General features: G+C 38.8%; 2 protein-coding genes across 2 annotated transcripts in view; one reads left to right on the top strand and one right to left on the bottom strand.

Annotated features, from left to right (window-relative positions):
- Positions 1 to 21,845, top strand: part of LOC137289219 (large ribosomal subunit protein mL41-like) — a 254,186-nt gene that overhangs the window by 545 nt on the left and 231,796 nt on the right. The window lies entirely within an intron of this gene.
- On the bottom strand, positions 819 to 21,491 carry LOC137258137 (uncharacterized). Its single transcript, XM_067795705.1, has 9 exons — positions 21,441 to 21,491; positions 19,998 to 20,101; positions 18,464 to 18,511; positions 17,048 to 17,181; positions 15,535 to 15,712; positions 9,949 to 9,984; positions 9,506 to 9,529; positions 9,020 to 9,140; positions 819 to 870 (listed from the first exon to the last, which is right to left on the bottom strand). The coding sequence occupies exons 2-9, from the start codon at positions 20,020 to 20,022 to the stop codon at positions 819 to 821; spliced, it is 618 nt and encodes a 205-aa protein (XP_067651806.1). The 5' UTR covers positions 20,023 to 20,101; positions 21,441 to 21,491.

Below are 21,845 nucleotides of genomic sequence, written 5' to 3'. Positions count from 1 at the left end.
TGCCATGTTTGGTAATTTTCTAAAATAGAATTGTACTTCCTATGTTAAGAGCATTTAATTACTAAGTTCTTGGGAGGAGGTTTTAGGAAAGTCCACAATCAAGCATTTGCCTGCCTAACCATATTCACCTTTACACAGCTATAATACATTGCATTATCACTGTGCTCAATGTAACGTCCAATGTCATCAGAAGAGCAAGTCAATTGGTCGATTTACAATGTGATTTAGAACGAATTCTTTTCCTCTGTTCGCACTGTAGAGAAAACTAGAAAGTTGCACTTGCTTCACTGCTTTGTCAAATTTGATTTGACAAAACTGATCTGATAATATTTGATTTCTATAATTAAAATGTTTAAGATTTAATTACTAGATCCAGAATATATATCTGTGGTACTCTATTTGTTTTCTTGTCCTTCGTTTACAGTTTTTATGTAATTTAGATTTAAGTTTAAATCTATTACTTGGTTTAGTCACAATGTAGCCGAATATTACGGGTGAGGCTTAAATGAAATAACCCACTCGCTCACACTGACTGTGCAATAACTGCATCTTAACGCATACTTTATTTCAAATGTTAAAACTGCATTAACATTCTGTTAAACATAGTTGCAATATAAACAAAAGGAAACAGAGTGTATCGTTTGATCCTTTTTACTCTTTTTGAGGAAAACTGAAAACAGTTCCACCAAGCGACAAAACATGACGCACTCTTCCAAGTCAAAGACACATCTTTTTATACAACAGAAGGTCCATCCAGTTTTCTGGTTACCGTCAGTCCCATACTGAAATGGTGTGACACTTTTCGCTTAACTTTCAGTTCACAACATGTTTACGTACCCATTGCTCTCCTTCTTCGCTGGCAGTCTGGAGCTGCAACAGGAGGATGAAACTGTTAATACCAGAAACAACAATGTTAAATACTGTGTGTATAACTAGATGTTATTTCATGGAGGTAATACAATGCATACTATAACTTTTGATAGCAATTCAAGATGTGTGAGATCTTGAAGACTGTATCTATACGCTACCCGGGTTCGATTCCCAGCATAGGTACAGCTTGTGAAGCCCACCTGTCACCATCAGTGAATGAATGAATGAATGAATGAATGAATGATTTCCTCCAGATTTTACAATATCCCTGATGTTACTCAGAGCAAATACATGGTGTTAATGTATACATAGATATAAATATGAGTGTAAATAGCTACATCACATATGTACACAAATGACAGTTGTTGCTGCACAGGAAAGAGAGGATGGCCTAATACATTCTTAAGACGAAGTAGATATTTACAAAATAATGATGACACACTTTCCCAAGTGGTATGAAAATTTCCGGTACTGTTTGAGGCGTACTACAAAATAGTGCATATCATTTTCATCCAACGTTCAATTTGAACATGACTGCCAACATCCGGTTTGTCAATCAGGGTGGAGAAGAACTCATTTCGTTCAGTCATATAATACTCAAAGTGTAGAGGCACATGTCTGTCATAATCAAAGGCATGCCTGCCACAATTGGGACATTCTCATCTCTAGAGCGTATGCCGCTAAGCAACTCACATGCCTAGAAGCTATGAAAGAGAATCATTCGGTGCCATATTTTAACACATATAATGGGATGGAGATCATAGCTATTTAATCCTACTGATTTGGACGAGCTGGCTGTGCGTCTTGCGCTTTGGCAACATAGCATTACCATAGTTGTAGAAGTTTGTTCTGAGTTCAGAATTACTCCCCCATCCGTAACACTATAGGATGTTTGCATGGGAACTTTGTACAAATGGAACTTGGTGAGATTCTGTTGGGAAATCAGCCTCCATTGTACGTTAATGTCCAATCATATTCCATCTGTATAACAATGCCAAGAGGAACTTGTAGCCCTTTCGGTACCGGTGTGGCACTGACTAGTGTGGTATCATCGGTGAGCATGATAACTGGAATTTTTAGTAAATGTTCAACAAAACCTTTTCTGTTAAGTGAACGGATCAAATTATTGGCATAGACAAGAAAGAGCCACAAGGACAGCACTTGTCCTTGTCCTACACCTTTTTCAATAGGATGACTATTTGACATTTCACCACAGTATGTTAGATACGCAGATCTATTGTTGTAACTTTGATATATAGGATTCCCCTTTATGCCGAGGTCATGTTGTTTTACAAAGGCACCAGCATGCCAAATACCATCAAATGCCTTTTCGTTGTCAAGGAAATCAGCTCCATATTCTTTATGAAGTCCGAATTTTCTTTAGAAAAATGGACAATGTATCCTGCACTATTCTACCTATCTACGTGTGATTTCCACATACATGATGTCAAGGTAATGCCTCTATAGATTTAATATCTGATTTTTGCCTTTATGTATAGAGATTACCATTCCAAGTCTATCGTTCTTTATTAGATATCCAGTTTCGAGAGTCATTGTGAACAGAATAGTAAGGTTTTCAAGAAGGCTCTTAATTGCAAACACCAAATGTTCATTACATATGTTATCTGGACCTGGACTTTTATTCTTACACAGATAATTTTCTGTCAGACTTAGTTTGGTTATCCTTATTATCCTTCACAGTCTTTAGTCTTTCGCTATGCGACTTTTGAAATGATCGTTAAGGGAGTCTTAGCGCTGCGCCAGGTCAGCGTAGCTGCCCCATATTTTACATATGACAGATGTAGTCACAGATCAGTTCTGACGTTTTGGTTTTTCACAGTTTTGTAAAAAGTGTTAATATTTGCTTCACAGGATTGTGCTAATTCAGTTCGCACCTCTTTGCATATTTTCTTTTTGCGATCCTCTGTAAACGTCTGAACTCGCTCTGAACAGTTTTACACTGACCATACGTTGTAGAATTACGTTCCCTAGGCTTACCATCAACAGACCAGAGTCGCCTGGGAGCCCTCATTTCATAATGGACATTGTCCATTTAGTGCATAATGCTGTGTTTATATTATCTTTACTGTCACACTTCGTCAAGTTACGTGGTCAGATGTACAACACACGCTATTACTGACCTTTTCAAATGTGATGGCATCAATACATGGTCAGTATGTGACCTATGTAAGTTGTCTTTGCTCCTATGGGAAAACCTTGGTCCTCGAGTGCGTACTGAAGACACAACATTTATGAAATACCGTTGTTTTACTGCGTCCAGGAGTGATGTATCACGTGAGGTTGGGCTATCTCTGCTTATATCTCAGTTTAGACCACCCAGGATAGTAACATTATTTTCACTGAGGTGCTCGTACTAGCAAGGGGCGCCGGGTAACCTAACGGCTGAAGACCCGGGTTCGATTCCCCACATGGGTACAGTTTGTGAAGGCCATATCTGGTGTCACCAGCAGTGTTATTGTTGAAAATATTGCTAAAATCAGCATTAAAGAATGCTCACTTACTCAACCACTTATACTAACAGAGCTGTGTCGAAAACATAAGAACAGCTACAAACAAAAGCTACAAACAAGTTCATTTATTACCACTTCTTGTAATGTAGTTCACAACGGCTGTTTTAAACAACATTGCCACTGTCATATACGACTAGAGGATCTTTCAATGGCTAATCTTATTCCAACGTACGTCATTACTGATTTAACAGAGATTATAGTGTACAAATTAACTCAAAATATAACCCCAACATCATCAAAAGAAGTAGAGTAACGCGCAGTCCCTGAATATATTCTTCCCATCACTTATTACACTCACCATTTCATATAATTATATTGTTAGGAATTAGCCAATTTTCACTTAGTTTTATCATTTATTGAACTCATAACAATAATCTTTTCAATGTTACGAATTTGTTTTACGATACGTCAATTCATATGTAAACTGTACCTAGTAAATAGTATGGAATAGTGTGCAATATTTAGATAACAACAGTTGCCCGAAGTGGCTATATTTACACTAGTGAGTCTAAACGTTTGGTGGGAAGTATACATACTTTTGATAAACTCATTACAATTGAAAAGTAGCTCTAGTGTCACCTGGGGAAAATCTAGACTTGCTTCCTTTAGGGCTTCAGTATTGCAGGGAGGGCTAAGGAGCAGGGAAAATATTGTGGTTCAGTGTCTGTGACAGACTACATGAAAAGGTGTGGTTTATAATATTACGTCTCAGTGTCATTAATAACAACTGATTCCCAAAACACTAATAGCTATGACCTGTGTGATCCAATATTCGCTATGTGGACACCCAGAAAATTACATATAGGCATATGAAATTACATTTGAAAACGAATTTAATGGTAACTTAAGGAGTAGATTCCGTGTAGTTATATGTGAACCATGTAAATCATTTGTTCATTAGTACACGGATGTTAACTAATGCATTGAATGAAAATGTGTTAGAAACGTGGATCTGAGGGAGTCTGGGTGAAATATTAAAACTAGTGCTCTAGTGTCTCAACTAAATAACTGAGTGAATGAGTTTATAATCACAGCGTCAGTAATTCTGCCATCTCGTGGCCACAAAATAACTATAAATACGTGATAAACACACGAATTAAAAACATGTCAAGGAAGGACACTAAAACCAACGATATTTGCAGTATATCTCAGCACAGAGAGTTAAAACTAGCACCTCCATCTAAAATATTTTAAAAGCTTTTCACAGTACAATGTAGGAACATGCTGAGTACCACCACCAACTGATTGGAGATCCCCGTACCGGGGACCATGGGGACTTATTGTTACAGTACATTTTCTACGTGCAAGCCGAAGTTACAACATCCTTTTAGCGGTTGGTGATTGTAGTTAAAATGTTATAATAGTCGGTAAGCTTAAACATTGCAGAGAAAGTTTGTGCACAGTCGTACCCCGACTGAAGGACAATAATTTTACAAAACTTCAACCCCATGTGCAGATACAGCCACTCACACTCTCAGCTGTTCAATTTAACTACCTGTCAAAAATACAAATCATATTTACAAATCATTTATTAGACGCTTTGCAACAATTCTATTTCTTTAATACACGCAGTTGACGTTTAAAAGATCTTTCATATATACAAGTCATATCAAACCAAGAAAGATTATTACAAAAGCAGCTGTCACCATTGCTATTAGAATATTTGTGTGTAAAAGTAAAGTTAAATAATATCAGCATTATCATTAACAAATAAACAGATAACTACATTAGTTCTAATTTTGCAAGAATCCATAAGCTACCGTGGCTATTTCAATTTTGGGGTCTTTCAGTGCCACGTAAAGGTTTAAAAGTGTACAATTTTCCAATCATATTTCACATATCTTCATGTGAAGGTACTTATTTATGTGGCCTCCATGTACTTCTACAGATCACGTTTCGCACGCACACACACACACACACACATACATACATACATACATACATACATTCATACTATACCCCCCGCAATTAAATGCAGATAGGATAGCAGAGGCGCATAACGTTAGAAACCATGTTTTGGAAAGTTGGTTATTTTCTGGACATTCAAGTCGGTAGTCCTATGTATGATCATTGTGTCTCAATATGACCAAACGCAATCATACCGAAGCCGTTGTGAAGAATGACTTGTAACGGATACTTTGTATTTCTGTTACAACAGACAAAAGAACAAACTATCATGGACTAGAAGTAACATATATTCAACATTTCATTCTACAGAAACTCGCAATCAAAACGCGGCATATAACATAGTTCCTAACGTAATGCACACAGGCTAGACAATGTTAATGCACATAATGAACCTCAAACCAATAAAGAGTCTTCTACACAAAACACTGCTTCCATCATAGAATCTATAGATTCCAGTGTTACACCTGTGCAACATATTGCATCATAATCCTGAAAGCTGTATGTACACAAAACATATAGAAGACTAAATCTAAGACCATGTGGGGAGATCTGTGGTTTCCATATGCATTAGCAAGACGATGCCTACAAAATGAATGCCTTTGATGATTTGAGTATAGGAGGCATCAAAATGCTTGTGTATAAATGTTCATGAAGACACCCGTACTTATGATTGTTATATACAGACTAGAGAGGGGACCCATGAAGGGGTAGAATAGGCAACCCATGCTTGTCATAAAAGGCGGCCATGCTTGTCGTAAAAGGCGACAAACGGGATCAGGTGGTCATCCTTGCTGACTTGGTTGACACGCCATCGGTTCCCAATTGCGCAGATCGATGTTCATGTTGTTGGTCACTGGATTGTCTGGTCTCGATTATTTACAGACCGCCGCCATATGGAATATTGCTGGGTGCGGCGTGAAACTAAACTCACTCACTCACTCACTAGAGATGGAATGGGTGTTGAAACATTGTGGTTCAGGATTTAGCCGGTCACATTCAAAACCCATGATCCGTAACGCTGATACAATATGTTAGATATTATGTATATAACCTGAAATATAGATGTATAATATAGCCATTGGGATCGATAAAATAGGACCATATTTTTTGCTTAACAAGTTGTAGATTGGTCAACTAAGATAACTCAGAAGTGGCAGCCACAACCAACAAGCAGGTCAGCAGATCGTCAAAAGTGATGCTGAACTTGATCCTTGAAGATTTGATGATGGAGTGGTCTTTAGCAATCCATGATTGTTGTACCAGGCGACTTACGTATGGTAAATATTAAACAAGTTGCACATCTATACCATACGTTGCAATGGTTACCCTCCAACGTCTAAATGCCTATCAAGAAACGGGATCTGATGATCAGGCATGACATTTGAATGACATTAGGCGTTATACACATGCCCGTCCCAGTCAGTGCTAGTTAGCTTCGGCCACCATTGCTATCTTATCAGGTGTCTGGCACGCTTTTTGTTTCCTATATAGTTTTCATTCACATGATAAAGAAATCAGAATATATCCCGAAACCTCGTGCTCCTCAACATAAAGAAGATGACATACCTCAGACCTCAGTTATCACCTTTTTGTGAAAAGGAAGATGACAAAATGTCTGGTCAGTCGTATCAAGGCCAAACATAGACATTTTAATGCGGGGTGTCCATGTTCATCACTGATGAGAACACAACAAGGAAATGTCAGCGACAGTGGTGACAATCCTGAAGATCAAACGTGATACCAGCATTTTGGGTTTCATGCCTTTGTCGGGTTGAATCCCATATGAGATACGAACCCACACTCTCGGAGTCAGGCACCGGAGCCAGCACGCAAAGTCAGCCGTCTAACCCACTCAGCCACCGCGTCTTCTGCAAAAATTAAAGTCGCATACTTGGTAGTTATAACTTTACTTTGTCAGTGATACATCGGATATGAAATGCCATGTCGGCCAGACTTGGTTCTGAAAGCTTTGTCGATGCCTTGAATGACAAACTTGATCAAGCAGCTATTGTGCAAGAGTCGTCTGAAGCTCTTAGAATATTCGCAGATAAAAGCATGCTCACTCCGCCTCAAGGGTCGGAGCTGTGTGAATATTGGCCAACAACACGGGGAAAGTGAACTTTTTGGAAAGTTGGGGTTATCCCTCTTGCAATGCAGTCTTGTGAGAATTGCACTCTGAATTTATATGGGTATGTTTAAACATGAAACTGATGAGGCGGTCTCTGTGGATGCCTTTATTTCTTCCACAACCGAATCAGCGGAAGGGAATATCTGATGACTTTTGAAGGACAGCAGATCATAGATATTCCTGAAGCTCAATCTAAACTCCTCACATATCTTCTTTGACTTTGCCAACCGAGCAGAAGTTCATGTTTCTGGAGTGCATAAAGGAAAGGGTCTTCACAAAGTGGGGCAAGCTCTTGCCCACAGATGCAAGCAATTGTTGAAGCGCTCATAATTGCTTTCAAAATCAGGTTACCAGAACTTGTTTCAGGCAAGGAACAGCCTCTTTCAACAGTGACTCAACTGAAGGTCTCTATACATTTTTAACATGTATGGCCGTCAAAATTGTTCAGTTCACCATTCGACCTGATACCTTTTACTAATATGTGAAACATCCGGACGAAACTCAGGACGACATAAATTATATAGAAGCCGTATTACCAGTATTCTTGAGTCACAAATGACACAGAAATGTCGAAACCACATAAATGACTTGTTGATGATATATGGATATGCATTTCGAAAGAGAAATGAAACTTGTCGTTTAGCAGCAGATACGCTTGAAACAAGGCGTTATACAATATATCATTATGTACATAAGGAAAGGGAATCCAGGTTCCTATTGCCCTCAGCAGCCAGGATCCATTCCTCGACAGGGGTGCAAACTAGGGTTACCCAATTCGGTCCTTCGACCAGCATTGGGCTGCTGTGGACCTACATGCCTATACATGCCTACATGGAGCTATTAGCGTTACCCAGCACCCACCACGAGGAGGTTGCTCTAAAAGGGTGCCCTCAAAGATAGGGATTCCGTGATAAGGCTTATCACTGTGATCATACAAGAGCCCACGGAGACTAAACAAAGGTCAATAGGTAATGCAAAATACTTTTGACAATCAGGTCGGCAAGACAAGAGGCTGTGGAATTACAGTCATTCTGGAAATATTGACGTAATTAACATGCACGAGCTAGGGATGCACATTACAGAGGTACTCCGTTCTTGGAACATGCTGAACCATGCAAATTCCACATGCTAACCCCATTAGGGAACTGTCCACAGTAAGTGTCCTTTCAAAAGGGCAGACGAAGTATATCTTCAGCCTCCTTTCTTCTGATTCCGCTTCTCTTCGTTTTGTCAGGTATTGACTGGTCTCATTGGCGTGGCTGCTTCAAGGATATCTCTCTCTGACCTGGGGAGACACACAAAATAGCTAGTGCTAGTCATTATTATGTATTTGTTATTTAAGAATACTCTTACCGAGATCATACGCTCGCCTCGCACGTATTGTCAGAAGAAATCAGCTTACCTCGTCAAAGAGGTTATCTGCCCTGTTTACTGGCGGAAAACCTCTGGATCACTTACACTCTTGGTCAATTTCAAACAAGGTTTGATATCTTGTCAAGAACAAAGTCAGTTAACACAGGAATATCTCATACCTATCTCAACCTACTGAGAATTACGTAGTAGACGGTTATTAGTGGATTACCATCTCTTCCTCTTCTTCATATATATCCACAGTCCAAACAATCCTCCAATCACAACCAGAGGTATAATAACTGCTAGCACAATAGTTGTGGTGGTATGGTATGGTATGGTGGTATGGTCCTCTGCAATAAACGAAAAACAAACGGTTACCTTTAATCACATTATCAGACAAAATCACCTGCACTCTTGGATACGTGCAAAGAAAATATAGTACGTGTATATATACACTTAAAAACGTGAGTAGTCATAAAGCGTGTGGGTAAAATATATGGGAGAATCAGCTGTTCATGGCAACTCTAACATGGTTCGTTCGGGTTGTCCAGTGTTGTCTGTGATTTGATTATGTGAACTCGCAATACGTAAAACCTGTATGGAAAACAACAGTTTTGTAAAAGTCTTTTCTTTGAAGGTGTTTGAAAGTCATAATGTGTCTGAGACAAAACACACAAAGTCATAGAACATGCTAAGATGTGGAGCAAAAACATACCTGTGGGTGTTGTTGTTCTGTCACCTGAAACATGAATGGGAATTCAGTAAGAGCCAGTGTTTCATATAATGCGTCATTCTTTGTAATCATTCACCTGAAACATCAACAGCACGAAGCTGACGCACATTCATTTCTGTTATGGAAAAGTGAGTGAGTATGTTTTAGAAATGATTTCTGCCATTTTCCAACAAAACACGGAAGACAACACCAGAAATGACCCTCATGGCTTGGGACAACATGGGGGAAAGGCGAATGACTTTCGAATAATAGACTTGGTTACAAATCCAATATTGCAGTCTTTGGATATGTGCATGAAAAAATAGCAGAATTCTCCACGATTCGTTACTGAGCCTTGTACCATTCAAAAGGAATGTGACATAAAACTGAATGTTCAGCTTTGTTGTGCAAGCAAGGGTGACTCATGATTTATAGATGCCACGTACCTGGCGAAGAGATCGAGATGCCGCGTGTGTTACAATCTAAAAATGAATACGAAAACATGACATTTCTCAAAATATGACTCGATTTGAGTTGCTGTTTGAACTGAGTTGAACTGAAGCATAGATGAATGACCACATGTGAATGAATTGTAAACAATCATGACGTTTAGACATTTACGTATGAAACATGGCACTTTTTGTTGCAGTACCGTAATTGAAACAATATCATGCGCAAAATACTAAAATCTAAAAGGAAAATATCCAGCAGCATATCTCACCTTCTGTCATGCTGTCGTATCTGCCAAATATCTTTCATCAGCAATCATGCACATTTTATGACATAGCTTGAGGATAAATGTAAAAGAAATGACTGTGAAGGTATTCATCTCAATTAAGTATTCATTCACATCCTTGCGGACACCATGATATGGAAAGGCATGTCTCAATTCCCTGGACATGCACAATTCGACATTTTACGATTTGAGTTATCGTCCTTGACAAAGTTTAGTTACAACAGTGTTGCGACGAGTTTTGGGAATGGAAATAGAAATGAAGCTCATTACACAAACGATAACAATTCGCTGTTACTTCCTACAGCGGTGATAGTGCCTTGTCTTAAGCATTCCCCAACAAAATGCACATAAAGTGGAGATTTTAGGGTAACACAAGTAACCGAAACGAACCAAACCAGACAAACAAACAGGTATTAAGAGGGGAAAGCGGATTTATTGATACATAGGGCCGTCTCCTATTCTGTGGGTAAACACGTTCTCTGCTGAGATCGCCGATGCGTGATAGTTAGCGGTTGTTTTCATCACTGACCGGTAACTAGGAAGTGGAACACGTCTACGGATGATCAAAATGTTGCAATGCAAGGAATGTTCGTGACTTTTTAACCAACCTGGAAAAAACGTAACTTTTTTCCTGTCCTTTTCGATAGGATTCCCCTTTCTTACACCTACTGACGTTACTTTCTAGAATGGGAGACGCCTCGACAAGTCAGCGGCGGACGAAATTTTATTTCATCCAGCTCAAGAGTGGTAGTACCTCTGATGGCTCAAGCACTTGATAGATGCACTTGTTAGTTATAAACAACAAGCACTCACACGAAAAGAACTGTTTGCATTATTTTTTCAGCCGATATCCGTAAGTACCGCGAAAATAGGAAACGCCAATATTTGTATCTTTAAATTTTTCTGGCGCATTTTTTCCTTCATCTATTCATTTATCAATGACATTCTTGTCTATTTATTTCATTCTACTAGTTTACTTTATATTAATATTTATGAAGGATTGGAAATTCACATAATCATCTGAATTTCCCAAATTGTACCGAAGAAGCTAGAATACCATAAGAGACACAAGTGCTGTTTACACCTATAAAGGTTAAACACCCTTGTTCTTGCATTTTCAGTTCAGAATATGTGAGCTTAAAATGGAGCATGTATATACATAAAACACTGGTATTGGCTTTTGTAGGGATCTTTTTTTCAGCTTCAAGTTCTGCAAGTGCCATAGTGTGAGTATGGTTATAAGCAGCTTTAGCAATATTCCAGCAATATCTCTGTAAAGACACCAGAAATGAGCTTCACATATCGGACCCATGTGTACAAATGAACCCAGGTCTTCGTCATGACAAGCGAACGCTTTAACCACTAGGCTTCCCCACCGCCCTGTAAGTGCCAGAGGAATCACAAGTTTTCAATCATATTTAGTTATCCGGCTTTATGTTTGCCTTGCAAATATGTTGTCTGCCTTTTTTGATTAATACATTCATATTCTGAGAAAAAATGCATCACGTCTACAAGCACACATTTACTTGCAAGAGTATATGTGACTATGTGGTAAGTATATTGTAGTACGTAAACTGACCACGTAAACGTCACAAAATCAATTTACGCACGTAAGAATTTATACTCCTGGAGTAAATTTAAAGTAAAATAAAAGGACTCCTGGAGTACTTTACCTGTAGGACCAAACTGACGTTGTCAATGGCACTTTGTATTTTAATCATGCTTCCGTTATAACAACTATATCAGAACATCTAAAACAATTAAGACATTAACCCTTGTAAATTTGGGTGATCTCAGAATTGTTCTAAATAATAAATTTCCCATATTTGTCACTATTCAGTTTGGGTAATCCTCTTTATCGTATTGTGATGCGTCGTATAATCACCACATAACCTCTACCTCAGCTGTCATCCTGGTCTCAGTCATTTGTCAGTGTCAGCACTCCCTTTCCTGCAGTCACACATTGTCTTCCATTTCTTCTAGTACAAGAGTATAGTAAAATTCTGATATTGGCTTTAATACATGGTGTATACTCATATACTCTCTCATGATTATCAGATCATAATCTATGCCAGCTCAGTGCTGTTTAAGTATACCACTACCTTTGAGTGAGTGAATGTAGCTTTACGCCCTTTTCAGCAATATTCCAGCAATATCCCGGCGGAGGAAACAAAAAATGGGCCTTACATATTGTACCCATGTAAGAAACCGAACCTTCGGTGTTACGACCGAACGCGTCATTTACTAAGCTATCCCATCGCCCCTCAGATATTTGACGCCAGTGGTGTTCGTTCGCCTTTCTTCTCATACAGTACGTTGCTTTCTCTATGAGACTGATCAATGAAGCATCGTCGCATGCAGGAACGTTTGGATTAAACTAAAGATCACGTCATTTGGAGAGACCAGGAATGGGTCCTAGTATCGTTCACTCTTGAATAGCGATATTGTTTGAATTTCGCAGGTCGTCATGATTATGTGTGGCAACGACAAGAATGAGATCCGACTTCAAACTTAGACCATGATGACACCTACAGTTGAGACGCACAATCGGTGGGGGGACCATTAGAGGTTCTAGCAACGGTGTATGGTGCATGTGCTGCAGGGATGACCTTCTGGATGTGCACGTTTGATTGATTTAAACATATTTATTCAAGAGAATGGATTGGGTACAACTTAGTACAGGGATAGAAAAGTATATACAAAAGGAGAATAATACATCAAAATTAAAGTAATACATTGAATACGCTCATTACTTAGATCATAAACATTATATGAAATCATGATTCGTTTGGAGTTTGATTTATATTTTTGAACTTCTTTAATCTTCTATTTATTGTCACTGAACGTAAGATCTGCACTGCCATTTAATGGTAACTCTAGTTTTTTTATGCTCTAATGCTTCAGATTTTGTTAATATTTTGAAACATTTCCCGTCTGATATTACAATACAAAGAACATTCCATAAAATAATGATGAAAATTTTCACAGGTAAATGTACAACTACATTCTGGATTCACAATGAGACCAATCCTATACAGATCACCATTTAATCTACTTTTTGAATACTAGTATCTCACCTGCTTATGAATTACATTGATGGTAACATCTGTCACCAAATCATGGCGCTTTTGACGTACGCGAGCTTATTTACGATTTAAAACTTTTAACGGAATCTGATTCTCTAACATGCAAAGGTACAGTATTCCATAGTTGTGAAGATGAAGGGAGGAATGATTGAGTGTAGAGACTTGTGCGGGAATAGGACAAGTTTCTCAGATTATGATTTGCCCTGGATTCAACAGTTTGGGCATAGGATCTAAAAGGTAGGATGGAGCGTGTTTTGTTGTAGATATTATAGAATAAAGACAGTTTACAAGATCCTCTTCTCTCTTTTAACAATTACCAACCTGCTTCATAAATTATCTCTAGAACCATATTTTGGTAAACCAGTAACTATCCTGGCGGCCTCAAACTGAACTTTTTCAAGTTTATGGGTTAAATCTACCGAACAACCATCCCACAATTCACAGGCACATTCAAGATGTGGTCTAATGAATACGATATAGATCTTATCTAGGCTGTCCCTGTTCAGCGTGAACTTTAATTTTCTCACTGCTGAAGCCATCAAATACGTTGTTCCACTTACAGTCAGAAGAAAAAGTTACTCTAAGATGTTTATGAGATTTTTCCGGAGGACACACTGATTTTCAAATTCTAAATCCAGAATGTTATCATCATGTTTAAGACTGAAACGCATAGCTTCTGCTGTGTTGGGATTGTATGTCAAAAGCCAACTGCTGCCCAGCACGATAAGTTCCTATTGAGTGTATCTTGCATAAGCCTGTGATTTATCGATGAAAATCCCATAGATGTATCATCTACGAACATGCCTGCTGCACAATCTAACTCATCGGCAATATCATTAAGATATACTGCCAATAGAAAGAGACCCAGGACTGATCCCCGGGGTACCCCACCAGTAAGAGATTAGGGATCTGATAACGAACCATCTTTTGAGTTCTACCACTGATGTAGCATTCAGTAAACCCGTGAGCCACACTCCGTCAAATACCTTTGAAACATCAAAATAAACCACCATCCACTAGTCTTCACGTCTATATAGACCTGAGCAAATACTGTTAATATATAGTTCTATTAAACTGAGGAGTCGTAGACTGGCCCACTTCAAATCCGAAATGATATTTGTACAACAATGTATTGTCCAGAAAATAGTTAGACATATGCTTCATGAAAACACTTTCAAACATTTTCCCTAAACAACTGATTAGAGAAATGGGTCGGTAATTGCTACAACTAGGTTTATTTTCTTTTTTATGAAGCGGCATCACATGAGCTTCTCTTCATCTATTGGGATAGATACATGTAGTAATGATTTATTGAATAAAATACACAATGGTTTACGTGAAACAATGTGCTGGTGCCATCCGATTTGCCTCCCACACATCGCCCGGGTCCAGGGTCGTTGATGCCTACTTAAAACAGGAACGAATTGTCCCGGCATGGAGTGTACAGCCCCGTCAGTCGTACCGAAGACATTGGATCACCCATCGCTGATAGCCATCTCAAGATGCATATCCACAAACGTTATGGGAAATCGTAAATGCTTCTGAAGATTGCTTTGGTTTCGTGTTGGTTTTAAATGGATTTGTTGTGATGGTGTGTTAACAGATCAGTTTTGTTAAGACCCTTTCATTTTGACGGGTGCTGTGCCTGATTATTGCCTATACATTGTCGTTTTAGTACATATGGGCGACAACATGATTAAATAGGCTATTTCACTATCGGACTTCAAAGTAAGGGTTGATGAGGAAGGACATACATATCCCTGTGGCACCCTGGGAGTTAATCCCGATTATAAGTGAGTGAAGTTAAATATCAGAAATGTATTTTGTACTGAAGTTTTTATGAAATTAATAACGATGGGTTATCTTTGCATTATGGGTCTTGCAGAAAATCTTCTCCTTATATGTAAAGAAAAAATAATTTCCAGAATTATGTCATTTCATACAACCAAAACGCATATGCACAGAATCTCAAGAGCACTTCCTGATTGTATGAAGAGAATTTTAACGAGTGAACGAAACAGTTGTTGCTTTGTTGAGATTTATGTTTGTTTGTTGTTTTTGTCATGTTTTGTGTTGTTGTTTGGTGGCGCGTTGGCAGGTCCACGCGTCTATGAGACCAGGTATGTTTCAGGTAGTCTGGTTCGGTGATTTCATACTCTTTTAACTGATTCAATTAGTTCTCAACACAGATTTGTGTTTATTGACTTTACCTTGAACTATTAATATCTTGTTCAGCTCATGGGGGATGTGGGTGCTTTGCAAGATCAGTTTACACTTGTACTCTCCTCTGTCATCCCAGGTGACATTTGTTAGATTGAAACCAAATTTTTCAGTTTCATCCAGCAGATAAAACCGGGATTTGTAGATGCCGTTGATACTGAGGGACTCCTGAAGAGAGAAGACACACCACAATTAGTCACACAAAGAAAGACGTGAACTGACTATAAAGCGTTGCCACTATGGACAAACTTCTAGAGTCGGTGAGCGATAAAATCCTTTACAGGCACCATTTTTGCATCGATAGTTATCGAATTAAAAGTTCTTGACAAGGCAATGTAGACAATGTACGGTTCACTCATGAGTAATAGTGTAGCTAATTAGATTGAACGGAATGCTTGACCTTAGTTTTAGGGGAAGACCAAAACAATCAATGATGACCCTGTTAAAAGGCTCTTCAAATCTGGAATGGGTTTTAATGGTTCGGTAGTTACTGACTTTGTTTGTTTGCCAGCCATATGGCTCACATGCCAGGTTTTGCCAGATTCAACCACATCATGTCGCAAATTAGGGACACAATGTTGTCACAAATTTTCTTCACACCCAAATGTAATACCGAATTAGTTTGGTGTGCCAACCTAAAAACATGTTCCGTCAGGAATTCGGCAGAATTTCTGAGTGGGTTTAGTTTTACGCCGCACTCAGCAATATTCCAGCTATATGGCGGTAATTCGGCAGAACAATATATGGAAAAACCTCCATTCATTATCAGCGGACACACCCGTCTACCTCGATTTCCCTTTGAAATAATAACTTTTACTAAGGAAACTGCCGTATAGGCTCGAAAAAGGAGTTCTTGGTCTCGGTGTAACCCAATTGCTCTCTGTCCAGAATTAATTGTCAGTCATTGGAGAAGATTAACAACCCTACCAAATACTTCTCAACCCTTAACCAACCCCAACACCAAGTCAGTCTTCAAATTCTCAAAATGGAGATGAGCACATGTAAAACGACATAAAACCCCATGTGAAGATATTATGTTATCTTTGTTATGTTATATTACCGAGTTTGAAAGTGGGTGCCCGAGTTAGCAACCACAGCCACTGTGAGGTCAGTTGCTTCTATACTTCTATATAGTTCAGACGTACTGAAGGCATAATTTAGTGCCTTTGAGTATTTGAGTATTTCCGGGAATTACAAATAGATATTTGTAATCTATCTACCTGCTTCAAGTGATTCACACTCAATTGCTCAACCTAGCATAACCCCTCTGTAATATAACTGTTGCGGCAAGTATTTCTTTTAAATCCAAGAGCTTTGGTACTGTGTTAACAAAATTGGTATCGTATTTCTGTGCTGTCTGTGAATGACATTAACAATGACATCTGCAGCCATTCCTTATGAATGATGTAAAATAAATATGCACCAAAAAGTGGATGATTAGTTGCTCAAGATGGGCATCTTGCATCCCAGGATGCCATGTCATCAAATGGGATATAACAATACCGGTGAAAAATCCGCTTTGAGTGTCTCTGCTATCCGTGTCGTTTCAAAAAACCACTCGACTGCAAAGAATGGAGGGACTTCATAATCCCACACAACGGAAGCAGTTTCGTTGGCGCACACTGTCACATTTTCCGCTGCAAATACAAGTTGTATGGATATATATACTCCTCACAAAAAGCATCAAGTTCTTTCAGTGTAAGATATTTATCAATCTCAATAGTGATTTTAGCCTACATGTTACTGAAAGGAAAATATTTAAAGAATACGTGCCCTTTAGTGACTGCCAAATCGATTTAACTAATAACACTGACATTGCCCGACCACAACCACCCTCAATAGCAACATGCAAGTTGTGTGCCATGAATGTGATCCACTCTTCACAAATGCGCGCTGATCGGTGTGAGCCTACCAACAATCATTCCTCTGGTACAACAAGCGGGTCCTAACTTTTTTTGATGGATGATAATGCCTGAGAAAGAGTTGTTAATGATGTTGTTTAGATCAACAACATCCCACATATGGAATGGCCTGCAAGGTCACCTGATCTTAATACCACTGAATATGCATGGGGTATTATTGGAAGTCGTGCGTACGGTCTCAGTGTTCACACCCAGGATGAGTGAGTGAGTTAGTGTAGTTTTACGCCGCACTCAACAATATTCTAGATATATGGCGGTAGTCTGTAAATAATCGAGTCTGGACCAGACAATCCAGTGATCAACAACATGAGCATTGATCTGCGCAATCAGGAACCGATGACATGTGTCAGCCAATACATACCTTCAAGCATGGGTTGGTGAAGGTCTATTCTACCCCGGGACCTTCACGGGTCCCCCCCAGGGTGAACTTGGGCAGGCGTTTATGTGAAAATGACAGAACATTCCACAACAGAAACTTTAAAGATTCATTCGGTCAATGCAAAGAGTTGTGGAATCTTGCAATTGGGCCCATGGTGGCCATACGCGTTACTGAACAGTTTCATTGTCCCAAACAGACTTCAACTATAATGTTAACATATTTCTCCATCAATGCAACGCATTTTTCACGACTGTTTCACGGGTACATACTTTTGATGATTTGTAAGTCAGTTAATGTTCAATACCATTTCACTTCATTTTGTTAATCGTGTGTACATATCTTTCACCAATTCACCATTCCATGGTATGCATTTTCAAGAAATGAAAATGTAACGAGACGAGAAAAAAAATGTCTGCTTAACTTTTTGTGATGTAGTAGTATATTATGGCCGCTTCGTTCGAGTTATCTCATCTTAGATCAGTTTGTGGTTTTGAATATGCGGCGGAGCCGTGAGTGGCGGGTGACTGACATGAGTCTGAATTAGTGTGAGTGAAAGAATGGTGACCCGATTCATGATAACCCATGAAAACACCCCGACTAGTATACGTTACCACATACCATCATTAGCGCATGATGTTAGCTCGAACAGCAGTAATAGTATCCAAACTGCAACACAACCAGTGCAAGACCGTCAATTACAAGACATCTGTTAGCTTTGTAAAGCAAAATAATTGCAAAGTCATATTTCATCGCATACCTAGCATGGGAAATAGAACTTTAAAAAGCTTTATGATAAAAAGCAGTTTTTCATTGCTGGAAAAGGCTATTTTCACATTCGACTTCGATGGCACAAATGAGTGATGTCTATGTGGATATTGGAATAGAAAAATAAAGGCCCCGAATGTATTAAAACAATAATATAATATGTTATTGGATTAATCTGGTAAGAAGCGCCTTGAGCACCTGCCGTCCTTTCTTGTGTAGTTTCACATCAAGATTTGAGAATAATAACACTAGGAGATGGAAAATCATTTTAAAGTGAAGTTTAGTTCAAATATGTAGCGCACTAATATATTTATGAAGAATGACGGTCACCGTAGAATGTTGTTGGTGCTATTTAATTTTATCATATACACCATATTTTCCCTGGATTTTATCTTTTCTCACAATACATACAGTTATGACTGAACACGGCTTTTTTCTGTATGGATATGGTAGTATGTATCTGAAGTGCTCAGTTTCTGTTGAGATACAGAAAACAGAGTCGAAGACTATTACAGGTCTCGGAATGCAGGCACCTTTTTGTTATAACAGGAAAAGCAGTGACGCGTGCTAATGAGAATACAATAGGAGATTTATACAGGGGAATCTCCTAACCCTACGTGGGCGAAATTTCAGAAAGTGAGCGAGAGCTCATAGTGCATTCTTACTCTTAAGAGAGCGAAGTTCAATTTTTCATGATTTTGTTTTGGAATAAATGAGTTTACAAAACTCGCTGTAGGGTATATGTGTTACAGGGAATGTGTGAAACCATGGATTTCCCTAAACGAGTCAGTGGTTTAGTGAAATAGTTATGATTTCAGGTATTCCCCGAAGTTTCATGGGGTTTTATGAAATTATTGCTTTTCATGCTGTTCCATGACATATATTCCCCGTTAGGATATCAGTGAATGCGTGAAATTAATTATTGTAGCTTAAAACTGTATTGTTGAGTCTCATTTCATCCCTCAGATGTTAGGAACTTAAAACTTTGACAATGTAACGATGACCCTTTTGACTAATTACTTCTTTGAGTCGGGGTACCAAGTTAATTTTCTCGCGGCTTTACTGTTGAGTCTCATTTCATTCCTTAGGTCTTAGGAGTTGAAAACTTTAACTTTTTTTCTGATGACACTAAGTTAAGCTGAGAGAGGGAAATCGTCAGGTTTCCATAATAGTCCAGTTGATTTTTTGAGAAATGGCATATGTATAGATTATCTTCATAATCTGTTTTCTACGTGTTATGAGACTGGCCATGTGCCTCCCAGCTGGGTACAGGGAATCAAAAGTAAAAGTAAATGAAAATGTGCCAAATGTTGTTCCGTGTGTCACTAGCAGTGCGTCCTTTAAACAACACTACAATGTCTATTTTGGAATTCTTTGGTGTACCTACTCGACAGATGTTGCATTCTCTTCATACTGGTCTGGCAGTTCTCTCACACTTGATTTGCGTCAGCATAATCCACGGTATTCATTGCCGAACTTCCTGGCAAATATCTAAACCATCAAATGCATTTTATTTTCAGAAATCTTCATACTGATTGAGTTTTGCATTTTACACAAAAAGAAGGCCTCACCATGAATAATGTTACGTAAGTGTGTAAATACATTCTGTATTTTCCATCAAATGCATGCACTCTTGCACTGAGTTGACTCATTTTGGAGTTAATGTAGTGCATCTAAACGTTCACACCTTACTGACAGCTTAACCATCATTATCATGGCCATCAGCACAGCCATGTCTGCTTGTAATTGATCTTACAGTAAGGCTGGTTCGCCACGGAAGTTTAACACTGTGTTGGTAGATGCTGTTTTCTTACCATACATATAATATGAAACAGATCTCCCTGACAGTCAGTCGAGTGGGGCCGAGTTTTTTTTTCATAAATGAATTAGCGACAATTGTGTATCAAAATTTTACAGATGGTATTTAGTTGCATTCAGATATTGTTTAGGCATTCTTGCTTTAGTTTCCTGATAATGTCATCATGTTCTCGAGTACAGTGAAGTTTCTACAAAAATAGATTCCTTGAAATGTCTGCTCAGTGTAAATACTACTAAAACAAAAGCCTGGTCGTAAAGAATGGCGGTAAATTGTCCAAATCAGAAAAGTATATTTGCACAACGTAGAATACGTAGCTGTTGTCAACCGATGTACATTTTGAAGAGTCCATTTTGCAAATAAGTTATCCAGGTATTCACAGTGGCAATAGGTTTTAATGGACATTTACAGACGTTTAGAGAAACTGGGCAATGTAAATTTCAAAACATTTTTAAGATATGCTAGACAAACACAAAAACCAGTTATTTAAAAGACTCTGTACTATAGGCCTATGACCTCTCCAAGAAATGGAATAAAAGAGTTAGGTTGTGGATAATATTTTCTGACTATACATGTAGTAGACAGAAAGGACTTAGTTAAAATGTCTTCGACCCTCGTACAGCGGCTGAGCAGGTCGGCTGACCATCACCACTGTTGTGCTGCCTGGTCGTTGCTGCACTTTCATGCAATTGTATAAACGTCGAATACAGTGTTGTGTGTCCACTTTGGGCCATCTGTTTTTGCAGAGTGACATCCCAAAACTATACCAGTCCGAGATATATGGAGTACAAGAAGAGTCATTCCCATACAACAGGAAGTGGATGCACTCAACCTGTGTGTGTCTCCTACATTGAGTATCATTCAGCCGTCGAATGTGTGTACCCCAGTATCGAGTTGACGCTCAAGTAAAGGGTATTTCATTCTTACTGTCAGCAACATTAAACTGTTAAAATGTTAGTGTGCTATTTTTATGTCTGAAAATGTTAGTGTGCCAGTTACATCATGAATACTTACGGATCACTCCACTGTACATAAACCACACAGCCTCGATCATGGCGTCGATGCGTCATCAGCGGTCCTGGTTATCATAAACTGTACAAGACTGTTGTTTAGTGTTGTGCTGCCGAATGTCCCTGTGGACAAAAGGCCCATAGGACGGAAAAACGCCATGTAGGGCAAAATCTCGAACACTCCAAATGAATTATGAAGATTGTTTGTTATTCAAATATTTTCAACCGACATCCCGTACATAATGAGCACAAATGAGCACTACCATAAACTGGGTACATTACAAGTTGGATACGATGGATACAGAGGAGGCACACTTCACATTCTCATATTCTGGAGTGAGTGAGTGAGTGAGTGAGTTAATTATACGCCGCACTCAGCTGTATGGCGCCGGTTTGTAAACAATCAAAT

Source organism: Haliotis asinina, chromosome 1 (assembly GCF_037392515.1).
Source record: "Haliotis asinina isolate JCU_RB_2024 chromosome 1, JCU_Hal_asi_v2, whole genome shotgun sequence".
Classification (NCBI taxonomy): domain Eukaryota; kingdom Metazoa; phylum Mollusca; class Gastropoda; order Lepetellida; family Haliotidae; genus Haliotis; species Haliotis asinina.
The sequence above is the reverse complement of the archived record's forward strand: the minus strand, read 5'-3'. Positions and strand labels throughout refer to the sequence as shown.